At 35.4% G+C, this 26,164-nt stretch overlaps 1 protein-coding gene across 6 annotated transcripts in view; it reads left to right on the top strand.

The window, feature by feature from the left end:
• The window catches only part of CDH18 (cadherin 18), an 885,120-nt gene extending 866,800 nt beyond the window's left edge, over positions 1–18,320 (top strand). For 4 of the 6 annotated variants that reach the window (XM_064479693.1, XM_064479687.1, XM_010981984.3 and 1 more), the window contains 2 exons: positions 8,244–8,495; positions 17,544–18,320. In XM_064479693.1, coding sequence (XP_064335763.1) covers positions 8,244–8,495; positions 17,544–18,034 — 743 coding nt within the window. In that variant the 3' untranslated portion in view covers positions 18,035–18,320. The remainder of the gene's footprint in view (positions 1–8,243; positions 8,496–17,543) is intronic. The other 2 variants (XM_031443504.2, XM_031443495.2) reach the window with 2 other exon arrangements.
• Positions 18,321–26,164: the final 7,844 nt, after the last annotated feature.

Genomic DNA, 26,164 nt, shown 5'->3' with positions numbered 1-26,164 from the left:
TGTGATCTGGGTACTTCAGAGAGGAGCTGCGACAGAGGATGTGGGGGAGGGGTCTGACCCTGGAAGGCCCCACGGGGTCCTGCTGGATTACAGAATGCAATTTGACTTCAAAGCATAGAGTCCATTCCACCAGGTAAAGAGAATCAGAGAACACAGAGAATACTCTTCAGTTAGGAGGGGAATGAAGCAGCATAGAGAGGACAGAAGGCAACATTAGTCCTAAGAATCTAGCCAGGGAGATGTGGCGAAGCAGAGACACGGCCATTTTAATTCACTACTAAAAACACAGGAAGTAGTAAGCACTGTGCTATATTTCGTGCCCCTACCACCAAATAAATAAGATATTCTGCCATTAATCCTTTAGTTGCTCTAGTACCAAGTTGTGGTGGAAAGAAGAATGGGTACTAAACAACCTTCAGTATTTATCTGGAGAGTTGACTCCTCACCTATGAAATAAGAAACACCTTGATTTGGAAAATAGCCAAATGATGGATTTCTATCTTTTTTTTATAATATATAGAGTAGAAGGTAATTCTAAATATTGTGTTTTTTTAATAATGACTTTATTTTTATCATTAACTAGTAAATTGGTAATGACAGATTTATTTAAATTTAAAAACCAGAGTTCAGATGGTAATTTTTAAATTACAGCATTTAAAAGTGGTATTACCCTAAAATAAGAACAAAAACATGGAATGTTTTCTCATTAAAATGTAGTTTTTCCTACAACCATCTTCTCTTTAAATTGTGATAGGTAAAGTTTTCATTCTAGCAGCAAAAAATCCCCCCAAAATTCAACTTCTTAGCCAAATAGCTATAGCAAAAGACAGATAGCAATAATGCATGAAGTCTCTGAGTCTAGGCTTACCCAGGTCTGTGCATACAATACCTTTGTTCATTCATTTTGCAATAGTAAAGTTTAGCTTAATCCACCATAAAATCATCATTAGTCAACAAGTCTGTTCTGCCTCGTGATCTTTATGCTGCCTCTTGAGGGACCAGGTTTTATTTGGTGCAAGGAGATTTGCCAGACTAACTCCTAGGCTTAATTCCAATTGTCAAGTGCATTTGTAAATCTTACAGATTTTATTTAGAAGGGGAAAGAGATCGCTTTTAACTTTGTGTGTATTTGTATCTCTGGTTGCAGGGCTGTACATCACACTTAATGTGACCTTCAGATTGAAAATCCTTCTAATTTTGTTGATAATTTGCTACCAAGAACATCTGCTTACTCATATTTGCATCTAGATTTTCTTCTTTAGATACGTTTTTCCCACTTCTGTAGACATTCCCATCCTTTAAAAATGAGTGGGTCCAGCTAGCACATTCTTTTTAAAATAATGAATAAACTCCACCAAAAAAATGAGTTTTTAAATATTAAATGAAAGATTCGATGGACTTTTCACTTTCACCCCATTGCAGCATTTTGAAGATTTTGTTTTTCCCTTGGTTTTATTACTTTTTATGTTTTCTTTGTAATTTTATTCATAAAAATGAAGTTCGTATTATTTGTAAGTTTTATTATTTTTAGCAAAATACTTAATAGCCATTGTCAGAAAATACACTTTTTCATTGTGGCTCTTTGGGTTTGGTGAATGAATATCTAACTTTAAATTTACTTTGCATTGATTTTAAAATAAGGAATATTTTCAAGTTTGCCAATGTAGCTCTTAAAAAGATGTCTTTGGGGGTCTTTTTCAGATTTCACAGTCCACTGGTAGGCAAATGCAATTATTTAATTTGATACATATTGAGAAACCATGAGGGATTTTGTGTTTATTTTGTATTTCTTCAGCATTTTCAGATCCCTAGTCAAAATAAACATAAAATCTTTTCTCATTTTCCCATCATTTATTTTTGTCCTTCAAATGAGAACTCACAGCTGGTGGTGTAATGTGCTTAATTTTCTCTATGGATTATAAGCATTTAAAATTCTGTTTTTATCCACAGGGCTTCAAGAGATCATTTAGTGTTTTCCCCCATTCCTAAATAAGATAGCACACACATAGTCTGTCCTGAGAATATAGTTGCAAATGACGCCTCAGACATCCTCTAGTGGGTGTGGGATCAGCCGTGCCCGGAGTCACTACTGTCGGTCATGAGGCTGTGACACTTTGTTTTTGTTCCGCTGTAGATCTCCTTTCTCTCGGTTCTCACTTACTAGCGTTTATCCAGTCATCCTTGGTAGGATCACAATGTTCTTTCTGGAAAGGCAGGGACTCAAAGCTTGACTACTGAGAAGGCAAACTGTCTGTACGCCATCATGACCCCAAAATGGGAAAGTGTAACTTGCAAGTGTAGTGGTTTCTTTTAATGAGATTTTTGCTCTACATCAAAAAAAAAAAAACCAAACAAACATGCTTTTGTTTTCTCCTTAGTGATTTCAACCTCTGTTGATTGTTATTTTTTACATATATATATATAAAATATATATATTTTTTACATATATATAATATATAATATATATTTTTTCAAATGGATTTGTCAGCCCACACTGGAGCACCTTCTTAGACTCCTACTTACAGTGACAGCAAAAGAAATAAACAAAAAAACCCAGCTGATACATATTTTAAGCAATAAAAATATTGCTCATTTTACCATTCCATACCACTTTGTTTTGCTTTTCTACTGTGAAAATGTAGGTTATACCCTTCTGTCTGAATTTCTTCCTTGCTCAGAATCACATAATGCTGAAGGACCCATCTACTCTACCCTCTGCCTTAAGGCAGGGGAAACTTTAAAAACAGGATTTTAAGTAATTTGAAAAACAGGATTATGTGTTCACTTTTTAAAGCTCTCTAAGGATGTGTCTTTACAGTTTCCTTCAATGTTTATAAATATCGTGACTCCAAACATAATTCATTGTACTTTGACTCATCCATCGCCTACTAAAAATATAGGATTTGTTAAAGGTACGTGATAAATAATGGGTAGAGGGTTTCTCTTGAAGTTCATAGTCCTTTTTTTTTTTTTTTTGGTAAGCTGCTGCTCGTATCTTCCACAGTTTCTGCAATTATTATATTGTTGTGATATACTTATGAAGTGTCTTGAATTTGGGGTTGGGTTTCTATTTTTAAAAGCTTCTTTTTTCTTCTTTATCACCCTATTCACCTAAATTAACCCTCATGCAAATTTATGTTTGTTGTTCATGAGCAGAGTCGCTGATATTCTTCAAGATTCATATTTTTGTTTTATGTGTATTTATGTTCTTTTTTAAAGTCATTAATATACAGGGTCTTGTATACATAGATGGACATAATTGATCGAAAAGAAGGACTGAGAGGTTTTCAAATGTGTTTTTAATATGTTGATGATAGATGGGAGCTTCTTTTTGGGAAGAGATGTTTTCCTGCTGGCAGTGGGAAATAAGGCTTAAAAGAAAATGGAAAAATAAACTTAGAATAGTTACTCTATGGCATTGGATAAAATGTTGATATTAATAAATTGATTCCTAATCTCCTTTGAGAACATAGTCAAAGTTATCTTGTATTCCTTGGTGGGGTCATTTAAGATGGTTATAACTATTTACCAGCATTATTTGTAAATCTGAAAGCAGAAACTTTAGACAATGGTTGTGTTTCTCTGAGATTTAAAAATAATCAAGGGGAATTGTGGCAGATGGTCGAAGGGGTGACTTTCCATGGTGTAAATAGGAACATAATGACATATTGGACCATGCCTTTGTGGTTTGGCAGAGACACAAGTGAGGCCAGGAGGATGTTCACAAACAAAGGAACAGGCAGAATCAGCCTGAAAATTGAGATTATGGCAACCCTGGGATTAAAAGAAGGGGAAGTCAAGAAACAGGAGAAAAAGAATAAACCTTCGGTAGAGATGAGAAGGAGATCAAGAGAGATTCATCCATTTTGGTTTTAATTTCTTAATACATGTCAACATAGCAAGGGAACTGTAACAGAAGACAAGTTCCTGCTGAGTGTATTTCAAATCATTATTTATCAAGTACCTATTATGTGAAAGGATCTTTGCAGGAAAACAAAAGAACATTGTTTCCTGCAGGAGCTCTGATAATAGTTAAATTATGAATGGAACTTATTGCTGCTGGAAGACCAGAAAAAATGAAAACAATGTGAAGCCAGGCATATTTATCTGTCTGGTGGAAGTTAATTTCTATTTTCTAGCTTTTTTCTCCAGACAAACTTTTTTTTTTTAAGTTTAGTCCAATTAGAGATCCACATCTGAAGACCTCAAACGTTTCTGCTGTTGTGAAGGATTTGGAAATAAGACTTTAATAGTCTGCTGGGCTAGGCTTGAGATAAAGTTTATCTTTGTGCCTACATTATCAAATAAGGAATCCATTGAAATAGCAGGCAGTGTATGGCATCCAATAATCTAAGAATTTTGAAGAACATATGATTTTAATACTTTCCAAGATGTAATTTTGAACTTTAATATAGGATTTGTTTTTGGCCCAGGGAGTATCTTAAAAGCATGTCTTATTTTAACATGAACTGCACCACAGTTTATGAAAGTAGCACAGAGATTAGAACCTCTTAAGATCTTTTAAAATATTGAACAAAGAAATAATAGAGCACATACTACTAGTTCAAGAAAATTATATCTGAGTTTTAGAAGCACTTTGTTTCTTGCATTATACTGTTGTATTCTGTAGGCTTCTGTCCCTGTAGAAATATAGAAATTAGAAATGTACATATCCATCCAAACTTAAATTTTAATATAAATATTTTTTGTGCATAATTCCCCCCCAAATTGCCAGTGATGAAACCCCTGGACTTCTTACAGCTACAGACATAAGTTTTTGTTATTATTATGGTTTTTCAAAGCACTCCAAATTTTAATTCTTTCACAGTCATCATGATGATATTTTTAAATATCTCCATGAATCAGCACTTACATATCTGCATGACAGCCTCTCTGCTCCCTCCTATATGTGCCCAGATCCTTTTCTGAACAAGAAATGGGATATATAACAAAATAAATAATGCACTGTCCTCTGTTTTGAAAGATTAAAACCCATTCAAGGCTATTTCCACATCATATTGAAGATACAGTTGCTGGGAATGTTAGGAGTTATACTGATTATACTCAGAAAGACGTTAATTACTAAGTGAGGTTCCAAAATTTTCTGTACAATTTCTAAGACACTTTGGGTACCTAAATTCATATAAAGCATGTAGAATTCTCTCACTCTTTGTTTCAAAGACCCTTCATATGACATACTTTTCTAACTCTTTTATCATCACAGTCAAGTTTTTCTAAACTGGGTTGAAGTATCACTTTTAAGGTACCCAAACTTATGCCCGGTATTCTAGTGAAGTCTTATTATTTGAAAATAATAGATGGTCCTGAAGAGAACTCCCGTATGATACTTTTCAAAGTGTATTCTATCCTACATCTTTATTTCGTGTCTTCTTGTTAGTTTAAGATCTTTGTGCTGTCTGTTCAGAATCTCCTTGAGTCCTAATCCAGTACATTAGCTTGGCTTCCAAGTGTTCTGTAACCTGTCTTCATTCGAACACTTAAGAGTTAGAATTAAGAACCACATTATCAGAGATTGTCCTTTATTTGACATTGATACTGAGCAGTTCTCATCCACAGACTTTACATCCTGCTATGGTTCCCTGTATTCAGCTCATATTAGTTTTTTATTCACTTTAAAGTTATGCAAGACTTTCTATAATACTTGGTTTATTTTTTAAACATCATATTTCAAGTTCAGGGATTTGTTGTTGCTCTTGTCACCTAATATTGCAGTTTCAGCAAGATGGAGTTTATTCTCATATATATGTATATTTATATGTATGTATATATATTTTTTCTTACCCGTTTCATTTTTGTTCAAAGGTTTCTTGTTCAGTTTCAGTGAGTCTGCTGCCAAGTGCATCTTCTGCAGTTGCAGTGCGGTGCACAGTATCCCCTGTCAAGAGCTCTTCATTCTCCTGTGCTAAGCCTTTCTAAGTAGGAAGCTCTTCGCTTCCTGAATGCTCTTTTCTTTTCAAAAGTTAAACCTTCAGCTGGAAAAACAAAAGAGCATTTGCACGTCCCCATGTCTAAGAGCTTTCTGTCTGAGAACTTAAAGTGTGCTAGAAACATAGTCTGGCCCTCTTCTCATTTCTGATCATACTTCTGATTGCATTTCCAGTCATTATCTTTGAAAAGAGCATGCTTCCTGATGTAAAAAAGGAATGTGAAGTGGACACTAGGCTAGAGCCATAGAGGGGGCCCTTCTACACTGCATGTTATCATGTCATTCCGCACGTTACGATGTTTCCTGAGACAGGGACCAGTGTCTTACATCTCTTCCTCGGAGGAGCAGCAGTGAGATCCTCAGACACTTGTGCCTGTGAATACTTGTTCAACCCTTTTCCTTAGGTGAAGGGATTGTGCATATAGGCAAGCTTATCTTCATCATGGTGCAACATCCTACAACTGATAGATGTGTTTGCTTAAAGGTCAAGTGTTCTGGGAGACTACCTGTGACCATTGTCCTCCTAAAACCACAGGGGAGTCTCCTCTTTTCCTCTTATTACTCTGAAACCTTTCAGAGTAGGCAATTGATATACTTTTTAAAAAAGTTATCTTCTACCAGGTAAGGAAATATTTTTAGTAAATTATTAGGTAATTTGCTTATGCTCTGTAACAAACCTTCAGCAACTCATATATGTGTGTGTGTGTGTATGTATATATGTGTATATACAGGTTTTATTTACATATATAACATACATCATTCTTGTGTTTGATATCTGTATTATGTTAAATATTTGAGAACGTGGTTGTCTTTCTGTTCTAATTTGGCGCTGTACAACCAAGAAAATGTAGCTGTGGGGTATTGTATCATGACTGTCATCAACATGCTCTTAAGAAACAGAACTCCAGTTTTCAGAATAAAAGCTATTGATATGAGAAAAAGAATCCCAAAAAGTAATTGTCTAATGATTTACTAACTTTTTAGTGAAAAGTAATTAAATCACAGCTGTGGTAGCAGGTTGGAGTCTCTGGGAAGCAGGCTCCAAGCTGGAGTTTAGAAGGCAAGGTGTTTACTGGAGGGTGCCCTTGGGATAGACATCTGTGGACCACAGTGGAAGAAAGAGAAAGAATGAGAAACTGAGCTGTGATCCCGGCTGACCTAGTAGGAAAGCTCTGGAAGTAAACTTGCCCTTCAGTAGTGCCTGCATTCAGCAGAAATACCTCAGCCTTTATATCCTTGCAGCAATGAGTCATTGGTTATGTGCTGCTCCAGAAGGGTATGACCTTGGGCCAGGTCGCAATCTACAGTGAGGGCAACAGGTCACTCCATGAAGAGGTGCTGAGCAGCACATCCAAGTGTGCGCCAAAGGGGTCTTTTAGCCGGCAGATGGGGAATGAGGAATACCGATGCTCAGATAAACATGCACTGTGTGCTCCTGAGGCCACCAAGACCAGTGAAGTGAACTGGAGAAGAGGCAGTATGATGACACTGTGCTTTTGAGCAGGGTTCTAGATGTACTGGGGTTGCAGCTTGATTACTCAGTAGCCCTGTGACTTGGGGCATTTTACCCTCTGGGACGCGGGTCATTTATTTTTAAATTATGATTTCTAGTAAAAATGATTTCCCCTAAAATGGAAGGAATTTAACATCCTCTCCCTCAGAGGGTTGTGCGCATTGATCAAAATATGTCATGCAGTCATTTACTATAGTACATAGCTGTTAAAAAGCACATAAAAATGGAATTAACTATTATATTCCTCATTAAGTTTCCCACGGTGTGCCCTCTATAACAGGAGTGTTTCAAATGAGTCTAAATCACTTTATCAATTTCTCTGGTGTCTCCATAAATATATTATCTATATCAGTGGCTCTTAAGCACTTTTGTACGTTAATGTCTCCAGAATAGTTTGCTGAAAATATAGATGTCTGTTTCTATTGTTTATATTCAGAGTCACCAGGTTTGGGTAGATGTCTCACCCCAAAGTTTGGCATCCACATGTCCTTTGATATCCTTTGACTATTATGTCCACGCCCCAAATGCTTACTGCTTCCTGCCTCCTCTGTCATCCACTCTTGCCCCTTCCCTTTGGTCCAGGCTCTGTTAATTTTCCACATAGGTTTCTCAATTTGAGAACCGGTGTTCATTACTCATTAATAATCTCCCTTTCACATTCCCGTGTCCATTTCATAAATGGAGAAAACAAATCTCACATGCCCATTGTATCCATTAAAGGAAATGTGAATCTTGAATGGCGGCTTTACTAAGTACATTTTGTTCTGCTTATGTCTGTCATAGATAACACAGCCAGCATTCTGACAAGGCGGAGGAGATTTAGTCGAACTATTCAGGATGTGTATTATCTCCCCATTATGATCTCTGATGGTGGAATCCCCTCTCTCAGCAGCAGCAGCACCCTCACCATCAGGGTTTGTGCATGCGAGAGAGATGGGCGCGTGCGGACCTGCCATGCAGAAGCCTTCCTGTCCTCGGCTGGCTTGAGTACAGGAGCCTTAATCGCTATCCTTCTGTGTGTTGTCATTCTCCTGGGTAAGTCATTCTGAATCCTATTGTGACTGTACCCTACGGTGGTGCGTTAGAAAAGAGAGAAAGACGACAGAGACGGAGAGTTATTTTGACAAAACTTTAGAATGAGAATGCATTATGTGATGACAATGCCTACACTGATTTTCTTTTCATTAACTTTCTCACTACCTTAGATAATCTAGAAATAGTTTGGTTCAAATGTGATGAAAGACTTGAAATACCAGAAGAAGGCATGGAATAAGAGAAATCTTTTGAAAAGGATTTATTTTAGAAAGAATTGATATTAAATATTCTAAATCTCATAATGAATGGGCTTTTGCAATTTATTTCAAAGAACCTAAGTGGCATTATTATACAACGAAGCTGAACAACAAATAAAAAGAATGAATTTCTTGTAGAAACTTCTGTGAATCTAAAATATTAGTTGATCATCAATCTTCACTGAATTTTAAAGGAATAAACCTAAATAACCTTGGTCTCAGAGATACAAAATTTTATTAAATTAAGAATTATACAATTTTTAGTTTATTTTTGCATTACTTTCATTTTAATAGAACTAAGATATTTTCTTTAATTGTATGTTATCTTTTGAATAGTTGAAATCTCATCACAACTGCATTTAAAGCTAATATTACCCTAAGCTTTTTAGAATTGCTTTGTAAAACAAGACAGCAAATCCAGATTTTTATAAGAAAGAGACATATAAAGAATCTTTTGCTTTATAATTTAAAATGGGTGCATATGTATTTTTCAAGTGTGTCCTCTTTACTGTTCTCTTAGCAGCCTTATCTTTTGCTCTTTTCTTGCTACTGTACAAACATAAAAACAAACAAACAAATATACTATGTACTTTTGTGAGACAGAGATATTCTTGCAAGAAACATCCTTTGTTTCATTCCTGGCTTAGGAGACAAATCAGTTGTATAGTGGAGTGGAGATCAAGGCGGAATGAGACTGAGAAGTAGAAAGGGTATTTAGGCAGGGGTGTGGCAGATCAGGGCTTCCTTGGGCATGTCAGAATGGTGGGCTTTGTTCTAGGAATGTAAGGAGAAGTTTAAAGCAAGAGTGTCCTACCATCCAATTTTCATGTTAAAAAAAGATGACTGTGAATGAAGTAGAGAACAGATCTCATGATGGCAAGAGAGCATCTAGGCAAACCGATTAGGGATATGAATTTGCTCACTCAGACATAACATAATTTGGACCAGCATCCTTAGAGTGCAGTTGAAGAAAGGGAGATAATGTCAAGATATTTTAGGTGAAATCAAAAGTGATCTTGTATAATATGATGCAAATCACAGGATGCAAATACTTACCAAAATCTTCACTGAATGTTTACTGGAATTACCTGAGATTCCATTTGAAAACTGCAGTGTTAATTATTTCATGTCATTGAACAAATATTTAATGTTTATGACATGGTATCTTTTCTTGAAACAGGTTTCCAAAGGCTAAAAATAAAATAGCCAAAAATTAAAAAAAAAGAAAAAAGTGATCTTGGATAAACTGGATATAAGACTGAGTATCAAAGTGGACTGCTCATCTCTTGCGGAGTGCAGGCCCTGACCTTCCTTGGGCTGGGTGACACAAGAAGTGCGTTTTACTGAAGTCACCACAGCAAGAGAATAAAAAGATAGATTAGAACTGAGCTGTGAGGAGCTCCAGTGTGATCACTTAGTCAAGAAGGATGAGAGAGCAGGCAGTGAAGGAGAAATCACAGAAGGAGGAAAATTAGTAAAGTGTACTGTCCTAAAAGTCAAAGGAAATAACTGTATCAAAGAGGACAGAGTAGTCAACTATATTAAAAGCTGCTCCAAAGTTAAGTAAATTGAGTAGCAAAAAGTATCAGTTGCACTCAGCAATGTGGAGCTCAGAGGTTTGAGGCACCGTAACAAGAACTACTGGACGACAGTATTGCCTTTTGTAGTAGATCATGGAAGGGAAGGCAGCCAGGAAAATTAGGCTTTATTGATTCTGTTTATTTATATATTGATTATTTATATATCCAATATTATTTCAGAATTACAAGTGACATTCTAAGTCTGTGGGCTAGATACTTTCTGAATGACAATATAAAACCTTACAATGTAATGAAAAATATAAATTATATACACAGAGATTGCTATTCTCTTTAGACGTTAACAAATTACTTTTTTCTTTGAAAATTAAAACCAAATATTGCAATCACGGCTACAGAAAAAATAAAAAGATTGTGGTTTCCAGGGGTTTGGGGAGAGGGAGGGAGGGAGGAATGAATAGACGGAGCACAAGGGGTTTTTAGGGTAATGAAATTATTCTGTACGATACTATAGTGGTGGCTACATGTCATTATGCATTTGTCAAAACCCACAGAATGTACAACATCAAGAATGAACCCTAATGTAAACTGTGGACTTTGGATGATAATAATGTGCCCATGATGGTTCATCGACTGTACCAAATACGCCACACTGATGAGGGATGCTGAGGGTAGGGGAGTGTATATGTGTGGGTAGGGAGGGCTATGTGCGAACTCTCTGTATTTTCTTCTGTGAACCTGAAACTGCTCTAAAAAAATAAAGACTATTAATGAAAAACAAACAAACAAAGAAAAACCTCAAATCACAAACCCAAAGCAAAACAAAACCCCAGAAGATTAACTACAGAAGATTAACCCCAGAGCAACTACAAACATTGAACCCTCTAGGATTCCTATTTAGGAATCATTTGAGCTGCAAAGAATACAACACTGTGACTTTTTGTCAGTCAACTATAGGTCAATTAGGAAAAAACAAAACAAAACAAAACAAAAAACCTCTGACATGAATCTAAGTTCTTCCAGAAACCGTTTTCTGAAAGATATTTTTATTAGTGGAGGCATGTTACCTTTGGCTTTTATTTTTACTTATTGTCAAAAAATTATTTTTGTCTACTGAGATAAAAACCTTTAAAAATTGAAAAATGTCAGTATAATGTACATTTAGGTGTATTATGCAACATGACATTTTATTATTTCATAAAACAATATTTCCCTTTAATAGATGTTATGAAAATGTTGTTTTCCCCTTTGGGGTAAATAAGAGAACATTTCTAAATTTTATGCTATCCCTCAGGGCTAATGAAGCAAAGACGCCATTCAACATGTTTGGTTCTTCAGTTTTTATTGAAACTCAAATGTGTCTTTACAGTTTTATCCAAAAGTTGAGAATTTCCTAAGCTTGGGTTTAAACGATCGTTATTTATAATGTAATTTATATATTTCATTTCATTGTAAGTGTTTGTATTCTCATTTGGAAAGTATCTAACCCACAGACTCTGGATGTCATTTGTAATTTTGAAATAATACTGGTTAATATGTGAGCTCTTAGTTTTCAAGAAAAATATCACTAACACTGGAGGTAGCAGCACTTTATTTAAGAACTTGTAACTCTCAAATAGCATTTCACCTTAACAGCTAAATAAATCAAGACATTAATATTTTAATAGTGAAAAATGTTTTAATTAGAAGCCGTTTGTTTGTGAAAATGAATGTGACTGTAGAAACTCAGCCCTAGTTTTGCCACTAATTAACTGTGTGATCTCAGGGACTTGTCCAGTCTCTTGCTTCTATTTCTAAATCTGTGAAAATAAAGTTTCAACTAGAATGACCTTAGAGTCATCTGTAAAGATTTCATGGTGCTTATGTATGTTTTATGATAGATTAAATGTGGTTCGATATTTTACAATTTGGTCAGATGCCATGTATATATATATCAATTACTGGAAAATGGTGCTTGAAAACCAAAGGGTCTAACTTTAAGTGCTAAGTGTGCACGTTGTGAGCTGAGTTTTGTTTTGCCAGGACTACCTTTTTAGATCCATTGCATGAAATGGATAGGAGATAGGAGAGAATTTAGAGGGAGCCTTCATGATGCAGAGCTTGGCGCTAGAGGAAGGGGTGTTGGAATCCTCTTTCCCTCCCAGGGATCCAACACTTCTTTCCCAACCAACCCACCCATTCATTGTCAGAGGGACCAGAACGGTTGGCAGAGCAAATCTAAATCACATTTGGTGCAAAAAGATCATTGAATCAGGATCTGAATCAGACCCTCGTGGTCCGTACATCACACGCAAGCCACTGATACGGTTGCGTCCACCACAGCGCTTGCTTCTACTCTTGGATGTAAATTTCCTCGTGAATGTGGATCAAGGTGGATAGGAGAGAGGAGACTGAGGGACAAGGACAGAAAGTGGGGTTGGTGAGAAGCTAATTAGCAACCTGTTTGCCATCAGAGCTATTTTAAATGAACTTGTGGGCTCCCCTTGGTTTGAAACAAATAAGCTTCAATGAGAAGTATCATTACCAATGATGACTACAGAAGCTAATAAAAATAATCTCCCTGACTGGGGCCACCTTATTCTACCCAATTTAGTACTAACATACGATGGTATAAAAAAGAATCAAGTGATGTTTCAGGGTAAAAAAAAATCTGCTATGAAAAATATTTGGGGGCAGTGTATTCAGAGTCAGTACAGAATGTTTTCAAATGCAAGCTGTATGTCAGTTTAACTTATAAAAACTCAAAGCCCCTTAGGACTCCAAGCACTAGAATGATAGCATAAATAAGGAAACACAATATATGAGAAAACAAATAGAAAAATGTTTCCACAAGTTTGAATTCCTTTATGAATTAAATAAATGAATGACATAAAAAATTCTTTTTAATTTTCTAGTATACAAAGAAATACATGGGTTTAAAATCCTGGCCAAACTCAAAGGGAAGACAAAGAAATATACTAACCGAGACTAAAATATTCCTAGACTAAAGACATCTCAAAGATACTATTGTTCATTCGTTTCATTCCAGATTACATTACCAAACTTCAAAAATACCAGAAATTATTTATAATATAATTTTGAACAAAGGACAAGCTCTATCTGTCTTTTGTTTTTCTTTCACACCATGGCTCTATCATGTTATATTTTCTCAGATGAACCACTGAAGGAAGTGCTACCCTGTTATACTTGCAGGGTTTGATAGACTGTGCGGGACTCATTTGAATATATTTATTTGCCTGCCAGTTTTTAAATAAGGATTTAACTCTCAAAGTTATATATATAATCATTATCTTCACTCATTCTCTTTTCAATAAATTTGGCTTTGGGATGTTTGGGAAAACATTTAGTTTGGTTTCCAAACTTCAAAAAAACTGTTTTCAGGAAAAATTAGGTGTTAGGGATTATTACTAGCCATACACTGATTAAAAAATATATTTAAAATTATTTTCCTAGTGAGGCTGTTACTATTCCTGAAGGTTCATTTAACTCAGTGGCACTCAGTCACTCTCACGGAGGTTATTCTTTTGTTCATCCACACACAAGAATTGTTTACGGAGTATCTGCTGTGTGCCATCTGTTTCAGAAACCTCTACCGAACAAACATGAGTGCAGAGCAATTCGTTAGGCGCACACCTTCTCATCCCTGCTTCCACGTTTCTCTGAGTTGATTTGAATCTGCCTCTTACTAGACAGACCATATGTCCACATTCATCCCGATGTCCTGATGTAATTATAAAGGAACTCTCCTTCCACCCTTAAAAAGTGTCCGATTGTATGACTAATTATATGTTGATCTTTCTATTAAATAGGTATGTAACAAATCTAGGAATCCTTTGTCACTGGCAAGTAACTCTCTCTGTCTAGACAAGAGAGAGATGTTAGACTCTAAATTCAAACTCAACTAGTATCTTGAATTTTGAATCAAAGCATACATATCAGGAATATTTTCTTAAATTGGGGGGAATATGCAAATAGAAGTTATTATAATAATAAACCCTGCATTATCCACTATGTTTCATTAGGGAAATATAACACTAATATTGGTGAAGGATGCAAATTACCTCCGTACTTTGACAGTAGTATTGATCACATTCTCCATTATATATGGACATAAATTACCTTGACATCAACCACCAACCATTTAAACATAAAGGAAAATAATGAATTATTGACAAAAGCAGGAAATTTTGCTATAATAAATTAGGCAGTCTGTAGAAATAGATGCTTTAACCCAGAACAGCCTCCTCACTTAGTCATAAAGATGAGCATATATATATTTCGGATGATAAATAAAAACCTCTGGATAGAATGAAGTATATTACTTGAGGATACTGCTTGGGTCACTGACTTAGAAAGCTGTAGGCTGGATTTACACTAAAATAAACAGTGAGGTATTAAATGCATATTGACTGCATTCAGCAAAGTTTATTTTTAACCCCCAACTAAAGTGCTACATTAGAAAATGTCTTTGAAATGTAAGCTATGTGAATGGAAGCTATTGTATTCTGTAGTGGAACATTTTGGGGGTGGGACAGGTAACTAGGTTTATTTACTTACTTATTAATTTATTTATTTTTGGAGGACCTGGGGATTGAACCCAGGACCTTGTACATGCTAAGCATGTGCTCTACCACTTGAGCTATATCACCCACCTTCCCCTTAACAGAGCATTTCTAAAGCAGAGCCACACGTGGCATCAGCATTACATTTTCTGCTTTCTATAATCACTCCCTTCCAAACAGTGACCCAGCATTTCACCGTGTCTGCCATATTCTCCCCTATTGCATTTCCCATTACCTAGTCAGTATCCTTTTATTCCATACTTTTCCAGATGATTCCTTGACCCACCCTAAAGATGTTTTGTCTTTTTTTTTCCCCCCTTCATTCCCACAGGCTCCCACTTGCCTCTTCTCTGCAAAATTAGATTCCACCCTGGACATGTGACCCCCCTCTTCCCACACAGAGTGGACTTCCCGTTCATAACTATCATCCTCACTTCTGGCTTGAATATCTATTACTCATCCTCTCCGTATTGTCAAGTCTTAGAAGCACATACACACGATGACATCTAGTTCCAATACAGGCAAAGCTTATCTGTATTGTTTAGGGATGTACATAACAAGGGGTTAAACTATAAAGAGGAGCAAAGAAATAATAGCAAAGCAAGAACAGAAGTAACTTTTTAGAGGTGAGGGGTAAAAGGGTGGTTGCGAGGGTGTCGGGTATGTTTTTTATCAGAGGATAGCTAACCTGGTGTTCATTTGCTTCATGACCATTTGTTAAAGCTTGCATATAATCAGGATTGCCAAATAAAATACAGTGCACAGACATACATACATAGATAAACACACAGAATACAGGATAGAAATGTGAATTTCAGATAAAAAAATATACCTGTGTTCATGTGTGTGTGTGTATATATGTATACACCTACAGATATATTGCATGGGACATACTTATGCTATACATATGTGTGTGAATATAAAATGCTATAATGTACTTAAGATATATATGCTGTAATATATTATAGCACAAATGTGTCCCATGCATAACATTGGGATGTGTATGTGTATATATGTGTGTGTCTGTGTGTGTGTATATAAATATATATATGTGTGTATGTATATATAAATATATAAACTATTTATAAAATATTTGCATATTGCATGGAACATACTTCATTGTATATATATGTACATATATATATAGTGTGTAAACACATATATACATATATTACACATGTATTTTTGTTCTGCTTCATCTCATACATATGTATAATACATATACATATATTTTTGTTGTTCACCTCAAATTTATATTTAATTGAGTGTCCTGCATTATTTGCTAAATCTAACAACTCTACATTATGCTTGAATATACTTCTCTGATTATTATTTTGTAAGGAATGTTTAAAATACTAAGTAATATTATAAAGCCTAGAATATCGGCCAACAAGAAGAAAACATTCTGTAGAGGTGAAGTAAATGATACTGGGCCTAATGACACAAAGTAGAAATGAGGTAATTCTTTTTCTTTGGTAACGATTTAATACTATCAAATAGAATAATTTGAAACTACTGAAAAACAGCCAAAGCAAAATAGCCAAGACCATTTTCTAACAATTTATCCAATGGTTACAGCATTATTGGTAGTAAGAATTAATTCCCTGTATTTGGTGAATTAGCCTAAGCCACACGCCCAACAGGTCACTCAGTTCCTTGTTCTGTATTTTTATATAAATAGCAAAGTTGAGTATAGTAATGGGAACATCATCACCTTTGATGTGAGAAGTCATAAACTGCAACCCAAGCTTTTCCACCTGCCATTTCTGTGATCTTACGATTACTTGGTATTTTTGTTGTTGTTGTTGTTTTACATTTTATCATGCAATTTATCCTGTCAGTTTCCTCATTTTAAAAATAAGGAAATCCCCAGCTTCGCTGTGAGGAACTCTACTTCAATTAAAAAAAAAAAAACAAGCAGAAAAAAAATGTATAAAAATGAAAACATAAGAAAATAAAAAAGGAAAAGAAAGTTTATGCAAAGAGCATTATGTAAATGGAAAAATTCCTATGAAACAAACTGTGTGCAAGTACAATAACATCTTTTGCAGCTTGACAGATAAATGCAGTTAATAATGCATGATACTACTATTCTAAAGGCCAAAGGACGTAAAATATTACTAATTTGATTTCCTCTAAACATCAAAAGGAAAGGATTAAAGGTACAGGGCCCTTCTTTCTGTTTTACGGAAACTGAAAATATCCTGCCCTTAGTGTATGTCCCTAGAAGGACTAGGTATCTAGAGACAGACAGACAGACAGACAGACAGACAGACAGACACACACACACACACACACACACACACACACACACACACACACACACACTCCCCATTGTTTCCCAGTCAAGATTTCATTCTGCTTTTGCAGCATCTTTTCCGCTCCGTATAAACACAACAACCTGAGCCACGGATCCTGAAGGCACTGCCTGGCACATGAGAATATCATGGCGTTCCCCAGAAGATCAGCAGTCCCCAGTGTTGTTTTGTAGAGAGAATCGTTTTCCACTTTCTTTGGGATGCTAAAAAGTCCTGCAGTGGTGTGCAGCAAGGGCAGGGAGCAGGGCCGTGTTACTGCGTAAGCCTAAAAGGAGAGCAGTTGATGACCGTGGTTGGGAACTGCTGATGTCAAATCGCCCGGAATTTCCTTCTTCTTTTTCTAACCCTTCCTCCTCCTTCTTCTTTTCCTTAGCGATCGTAGTACTTTTTATCACCCTGAGACGCAGCAAGAAAGAGCCCCTGATCATTTCCGAGGAGGACGTGCGGGAGAACGTGGTCACCTACGATGACGAGGGGGGCGGCGAGGAGGACACGGAGGCCTTTGACATCACGGCGCTGAGGAACCCGTCTGCCGCCGAGGAGCTCAAGTACCGCAGAGACATCAGACCCGAAGTGAAACTTGCCCCCAGGCACCAGGCGTTGTCCACCCTGGAGAGCATAGATGTTCAGGAATTCATTAAGCAAAGACTGGCGGAAGCCGACCTGGACCCCAGCGTCCCCCCTTACGACTCTCTTCAGACTTACGCCTACGAGGGCCAGCGCTCGGAAGCGGGGTCCATCAGCTCGCTGGACTCAGCGACCACGCAGTCAGACCAGGATTTCCAGTACCTTGGAGACTGGGGACCCGAGTTTAAGAAGCTAGCGGAACTCTATGGAGAAATAGAATCTGAAAGAACAACTTAGGGTTGGGGGGCAGTTCTTGCAGCCTTCTAGAATTTGCTTCCTGAGCAAGTGGAGATTAAAAACCTCAGCAATGGCAAGCGAGATGCTTGGGAACAGTACTTGGAACTGAGCAAGCTGAGCACAGCTACGGAAGAAACAAGTGCCCTTTTCATGATTGAAACTGGGTTATTTAATCGGAAGAAAGTCAAATTAAAACAAACAAAAAAAAAACAACAGAGAAAAAGCTATTGTTCCTTGTGTATATTTTCAATTGCTCAATAAAGTCTGTGTACTGTTTAATGAAGAATACCTGAATTAAGCCAAACAATGATATTTGTTTCAATATTTTGTGAATTCTTTTCAAAAGCAAAACTAAACAAAAATGTTCAAAAGCACTTCTGGCTCTGATGTCTAGCGGGTGGTACACTGCAAAAATGAAACTTGCGAAGGTAATCACGACCTCTTTTTCCGCTTTTCTGGGTGGACGCTTGAGACCTACACCGTGTTATTGTGACACACCTCATTAGCTTTGTCTCCTGTTGAAATGGCTTAAGGTATTTCCCATAAACCAGGCCACCCTGTCACAGACTTGGATGTGCTTTTTCCTTTGCCCTCCCCACTTCTTTTCTCCATACGAAATTGATGGAACATGGGGATTTGCTGCTTGCACTATGATGTATGCAACTTCTGTGCACCAGCCGTGCACGGCTCTCAAGCACAGAGACTACTGTCTCTGTCCTGCCTGCCCCCTTTATTTTAACAGGAGAACCCCCCTGTTTTTAAATGGATGAAATGAATGTTTTAAGATATACTCAGATCATCTGATATGTCAGGGAAAGATTTAATTTTAAGAAAATAGCTACAGACCATATCCTTTACAAAACGTTGAGTAACTCTATTCTTTTTTTTCCCATATGTTTTAGTACATTTATACCAGTAGTTCTGAATGTCCCTGTACCCAAAATTGTCAAAAATTTTGCTGATTGGTTTAGACTTCAGTCTCATTTGCTTATGTTTAACCTGGCAGTCACCAAAAGAATGTAACTCATAGGATAGCTGTGTAGTCTGAAAAGAATATCCTATTTACATAAACTTCATAGACTTATGGTCCTTCTTCACAGAGGCTCAGACTTGCCCCATCTCACTAACTGATTAGCCCTTTGTGTTTGGGATCTACCAAAAATCGTGTAGGACTAGGAGCAAAATAATAGGAGGTTCATATTTAACTATTCTCATATACATCTCCTAAAGCCACTGAGCTTCAGGGTCCCAAACTGCAAAACAGAGATGGCAAAGACTTCCCTGCCTACCTTACAGGGTTACGAACACTATCTAATTTTCTAATTCTATTTGCTTATAAATACATAGTGACATACATTTTGAGTAAAATATATTATCAAGGGAGAATTTCATGAAACCATCAACAGTCAAGCAACCACTAACTAAACATATAATATAAAAGTTTAACTCCATATTTTTCCAGATAAGCTGATTTTCTCAGAATTTCTTGGGGGTTTTCCCCTAAACTGTTTCAATAATAGTTGCTGTTATTGATATTGGTCTTGAAATAAAAATTCATAGCATAATGATCCTATTCTTCAAAAATGACCACGTTTATGTATTTCAGACACATAGGAATTTTGGAACCCTCAAATTAAGATTTATTTCAAGGGGAAGTTTTTCCATTGCTCTTTACATTTACTATAATCCAGAGTCCTCAGAAGTTATGTGATATTTTTCTGTCTGACTCTACTGATGTGCAAAATTTTGAATTTTGCCTCTGTTTGGAACTGCCCTGTGCTATTATTTTTCAGTTTTGAGGCATGGGAAGTAAGTAAATTTAATTTGAATATTTCTCAATTTGTGTTTTCAGCCTGAGGAATAAAATGTAATTTAAGTTTTTACATTTAGCTTTCCAGATGATGCTTTATCATTTTTTAAAAATATCATAATGGTATGCTTTCCAATATAAAGCTAAATCAAATCAGACACTCAGGGGCTTTGGGGAATAACCTCTGGAGGTACACACTCTGATTATTCTAATGCTGGACTACATTCACCCTAAAAGAAGGGTACACCTGTGAAGAGCAAATGTGGATATAGGTGTTTTGAATTTCCTATGCAAAATGGACCAGGAAAACAAGGTTTTGGAAGTCCTTTAGGCTTTTGGATTTAGATTTTTGATGAACTATTCACAATTTTGTTTTGTTTTGCTTTCTTATTTTATTTATTTATTTTTTTTAGTATTCATCTGGCAACTTCACAGATAAAAGGCTTGAAAGATGAGACTGTGTGAGAATGTGTGCATATGTTAAACAATTTAAATGTAAAAGCCAAGGTCTTCTGCATGGTTTTGAGTAAGAAAATATTTCCCTGATTTTGCTGAAAAAGCACCTCAGATCCTTCCAATTTTAATTACACATTAATTTTTAATGCTTCTAAGCCCCTGATATTAAATCGAATATAGAGGCAAATTGGAGCTTCTGTAGTATTGAAATTATATGTTCCTGTGTCGATTTGTTTTAGAGTTTTGTTAATGAAAACATTCCAAATATTATTTTTATATAAACTCCAAAGCTAAGCAATTATATCATTAATATATGGATGGATTGGGTCTCATATTTTTTATTGCTCTACTTTGAGTCAAAAAAACAATAATGATATATAAATGCTCTGTAAATGGACCAAAGTCATTTAACACCCAATACTTTGCTTTAAAAGCTTCAGCTTATCAGTGTTAAATTTAAGGTAATTCTCAAAGAGTTTAGTGTACAGAGTTTGCACATACTCTGAGCACTTTCTGGCCATGGATAATCAGCTATGGTATATGTTATTCCGTATGGAATAAGTGTGATTCCATATGGAATATGTGTGATTCCATACGGAATCACTAGTGTGTCTCGGCACATGTTGTAAGCCTTGGTTGATATTTATAGATCTAAATAAAATATAGCTTTGAAATCAATTTACTTATTCCAATTAAAGTATTTTCTGCAAAAGAACCCCATACAATGTGGTGGCTACCAAAAAAGAAGAAATACAGTTATACATTTTTTACAATGTGTTTCTTATTAGGCTTTATACATTCCAAATATCCTTTGTGCAAACATAGTTCTTGCAGAAATTACTCAAGACCTATCACTGCAAATTCTTTCTAGGACAAATCTGTACATACACAGATTTGAAGAGGAAATTATCCCTAAGATAAAGCTCTATAAAGTTAAGTTGTGACTTTCCCAGAACCTGGTAGAAGGGAAATATTCTGAAAGAAATCACATTCATGTAACCACACACCCATACACATCATATGCACACACATGTATCTTCTTGAAGAGTATTTGGAGAGTAAAAGAATATACAAAATAGTGACTTAGATATTGATATGATCCAAATATGTGATGCATACAAAATTTTAATACCCAGCATATGGAAGATTCAGCTAGAAGTTGATGAACATTTTCTTGGCTTTTTGTTTTGTATTCAGATTCATCCTAACCTTCAGTGTTATCACTGATCGAAGCAGATTCACAGATGTAGTTTCACAGAGCAGATAAAATGATCATATACTAATAAATCAAAATTTTATAAATGATGATTTAATGGACACAGTGTGGCTATTACATGCTAAGAAGTGCTCCGACTTAAACTCTTAGTGTGCCGCAGTATAGTCAGAAGTCTGAGTAGAGGAAGGGCGATGTACTCAGTCCACCATTTTCAGCAGTGTTGAAAGCTTAAATAAATGATTAATCATTGTTTTATTTGTTCATACAGACCTGCATCCATAACTTTGATTTGTTGTCTTTTCAGTTTAGCTGAATAAATAGGGAAAACACACAGAAATTGAGGTAGACTCATTCATGTCAAGAGCCATCAGAAAGTGTCAGTTAACTGAGCATGGTCATAGGTACTGGAACATGCATAGATCCAATACTTTGGGGTTAAGTCTTCACCTGCTTTTTAGTGTGGACAGTGCTTGATCAGCTGTTCAACAAAGCAGAACTCTAAAGCTGACTATTCTGGAAGGAGGCAGTAGTCCCATTTTTCAAACTCAAATTGTACTTAGCTTCAAGGTATGGTAACATTCAATTAATTTATTTGGCTTTCAATTTCAAGAATAGAACAAATCTTGGAAGGGTTCTTGGGAGATATATGACTCAAATTTAAATTCTCTCTCTCTCTCTCTCTCTCTCTTTTTTTTATCCTTAGGGTTAAAGGCAAATTAATATTAGCTGAAAGAAACAAAACCACTTCAATTTTTATTTTCTACCTCATCTGCAGAAGGTAAATCTTATTATAATACAGGATTAAAAACCTTGCAGTCAAAAGTAGCCCACAATCATCTGAAGATAAAACTAGCATAGAACTTTTTTCAAAGATTCCAAATATATCATTTTAAAATAAAAATATTAGTAGTGACAGTTTTTAGTATGTCAAAAGACATGTTCTTCCTTTTCCTTATACCAATAAAAGATGTAGTGAGGGGGTTGTGTTTTGTATTGTTTTGGGTTTTTTTTTTTTTTGCTTATTTTTATGAAATAAGAGATCAAAGAAAAGCAGAACATATTCTTACTTGAAGCACTGATGCAAAAAATTGCTTTTAGGCAAGTAAGGAATGATTACATTTATCCACTTTGCCGAGTCTATGGGAATGAAGGATTTTTGCCCTTCAACATTATAGAAACATTAAATCTATTTTAATACTGATTTGTTTTTAAAGACTTAGGTGTAAGTGGGTGGAGAAAATAGACATTCAAAAGCTCTTGAAATTACATTCTGTGAGAAAGATAGGTGCCATTTATAAGTGAAAGGGGGTCCACCGGATGGTGGTGTCTTACTGTCCAGCAATATTGGCTTTCAAAATAGAGAAATGGGCCATCTTAGTGTCACCTTAATGATTTTATCAAGATAATTTTTCTTATGTCAAAATGCATCAAATTCTTACTTGAAAGCATTTACTGCCATTTTCAAAGTGCCATTTCAAATGCCTGAGTTCCCAACAGGCATTCATACACTCTAACACTTATTTATTGAGTAAGCTCTTCTAAATGCATTACCTGTAAGATACTATCCCAAGCACTGTGAAGAGAGTAAAAAGAAAGAAGTCCGCTTGAGAGTTAAGACTTCCATGTGAAAAGCTATAGACAATATAATATAAAGCAAAAAGTGGCAACTGTTCTAAAATAGTCTCAGATACAACACGAGAAAAGGTGGAAGGGTCACATTAAACCTATGTTAGTTGTGTGCAATGCTGAGGTCCTCCAGAGGACATGCGAGATGACACAAGTGCAGAGGGAGGCAGAAGCAGAAGGAGCCGTTCAAACAATGGTCCAAAGGTTCTATGTGGAATAGAGGATTCACGTAGGGAAATAAAAATGATGTAAGATGTTAAGAGAAAGTGGATTTAGATTTCAGATGATTCAGTGGAACTTATTCACCAATGTCACTGAGTTTATTTTTCCTCTAAACAGAATAGGGACCATGGGTAGATTTCTCTTTTACGAAAGTCAGTCTTTCAGTAATGTCTATTTGTCATTCAGTAAAGGTATCTTAAAGATTACAGAGTTATACGTACCTACAGGAGGAATATTAGACTACTTGAATTATTTCCAAAAGATAATTACCCATTTAGGAATAGATCTTGAGAAGGTCAAAAAAAAAAAAAAAAAAAAGAAAAAGTGATAAGCAACTTACATTTCAGGGTTTTGATTGTGGGGGGTCATTTACTTTGACCAATTTACTCATCCTAGTAAAAATGCATTAAAATGAGGGCAAAGGAGATACTTCTAAGAACAGTATTTGTTCATATAAATTTATTCTTCACTGGATAAATATGTCTAGCCACTATAATCATTGTTTGAGTTATAAAACACTTTGTTTTTTTTGGACTAGAAGGTAATAATATGTAAATACCAAAGACCAAATTGATGCCTTATTTAAACTGTATCAGTTATTTTTAATACCTCAAACAAAACATATCACATAGTGTTATATAAAAATTTATTTTCCAAAAGTAACTATCATATAATATGAAGTTCCAATGATTTATTTAATATCATAGTTAGAGGTGAGTTTCTTAGACTTGGAAATCCCTACTTTGAAATCTTCTGTCTCTCACCTTTTCTTCTTTCACATTTACTTACTTTTTTTAAACAACCCTTGAAAAACTATGTTTGAGCAATTTCTATATTTCATGTGTTTTCCAGAACAAATGCGAGAAAATCTTTTTTAGAAATAGAAAGTAGTTATCATGTTGTTTTCAAGGTGTACACTTTCATCACATTTTCTCTCCCTGTGTCACTAATCATGATCTTCTTCATGGAAAAGTAATAAACTTGCATTCAGAAAAATATTCCATGACAGTCACTTTCTCATGAGCTTGAGGTTTCCTGCCATGATGTGGTTTGGTTTTTTAGCTCTTGCCACATGGTGCATTTCCAGTCTCCGGCAAGTCATACTGGCTTCATTCTTCCAAAAATAGCTGGAGGAGAATGTCATTTTTATTCATGTGAAATTTTGCAAATGGCTTAGATGATCCATTTCATAAGCAACTGAAATTAAAAATGGAATTAAAATAGTGCTTTACTCCTTTCTAAGCATTTTTAATATCATGTTTTATAAGTTTAAAGTATAATTATAATTTGTTTTTAAATATCAGTGTATTTTTGATACCCTTTCTTTTATCTAAAAGGAAAATTAGAAAATGGTTTTTCAGAAAATCTAACACTGAGCAAGTTTTCCAGATTTCATCACCTAAGGGAAGTTTTCTCTCTTCAGTTGCACAGAATTTCTCATTGATCCCACAGTAATAATAAATGGAAGTTAGCATATCAATAAGGCACTTCATTAAAATGTTCTTTTAAGCATATCTTCTAGTGTAGGTTGAAATGCAGTGCTGTGCTTAAGCCTCCTTTAATTTGTATTTCACTAAAGTCTACTCCGAATATGTTTTCCAAAGTATAGGAAGATAAATGCTCCTTCACTGCCTCTTACCAGCTTTTTGTCCTTTCCTTTCATTGCAGTCTTCAGTTAGCTGCCCTGCCCTCCTTAGCTGTCTGTTTCAGTCTGAGAGAATGAGAAATACAGGAGAGTAAAAGGACTTATGGGACAAATAGTCTTTAAAAAAATCAGGTCAAACAAAATCAGCTTTCTTAATTCCTAATCAATGTCTTGAATTAAAGTTTGAAAATGGAAAATATTAACAGAAAATATCTATACTTAGATTAACACGAGGAAAAAAAAAATCCCTTAGGATTTGAAACCCAGGATTGAGACCATGTCAGGAATCCATGATTATAACTACTTGTATAAGGTAAGTGTCAATTTAAACATTGCTTAAATTCCTCTTCAATTTAAAATAGAAATCATACCATCTTTATATTTGCCTCACGAAATTGTTCTGAATACCAGATGTAATCTTGTGTGTGAAATGCAGAAATGAGTCAAATTCTTGGTAAATTGAGCAGTATTATTATGATGGTTTCTTGCTCCCTCAACCTTCCCCAAACTCTCGCCTCAGTAAGTTGTGACTTGAGCTGTACATTACAGGTATGAAGGCTTCGCAAAGTTGCAACATAAACTAAGCATGGTGATGCACCCCTTACAAAAAAGGCCAGTGAAAGAATCATTCTAGTATTAGCATTTTCGATCCTTCTTTTCACTTTGCAGAGGACACAGGAAATTACAATCTCTATTTCACTATGTGTCTTGGATTTCCTTTAATAAATTTAGTACGTAAGAATCTAAATATAAGATTAAATGAATAAATTAGAATTGCATTATGAATTATACATTCTTTTCACTTCTGTGTTTCAGAATCTTTTTAAAAATAAAAATCAGGTTCTTTTGTTGATATCATTATTTTAAAAATAAGAAAAATAGTTTCTGTGATTTTTTGGAAGAAATGTAATTGAAATGTTTAGAGCAAGAATATTTGGAGTTTCGTGAAAACTAAAAAGTCAAGAGAAACAGAACTCATTAGCATAGGCATGAAGTATATTTTTCATGATTAAGGGAACACACTTTTATAATATTTGAAAGTTGTTTGGTGGGAATTACAGGGACTTTGTCATGGATAACAACACCAGGTTATTATGCAATAATTAATAAACACCCAAAATATAATAAACTCTCAAATATCATCTAGTGCTTAGA

Source organism: Camelus dromedarius, chromosome 3, assembly GCF_036321535.1.
Source record: "Camelus dromedarius isolate mCamDro1 chromosome 3, mCamDro1.pat, whole genome shotgun sequence".
Classification (NCBI taxonomy): domain Eukaryota; kingdom Metazoa; phylum Chordata; class Mammalia; order Artiodactyla; family Camelidae; genus Camelus; species Camelus dromedarius.
The sequence above is the reverse complement of the archived record's forward strand: the minus strand, read 5'-3'. Positions and strand labels throughout refer to the sequence as shown.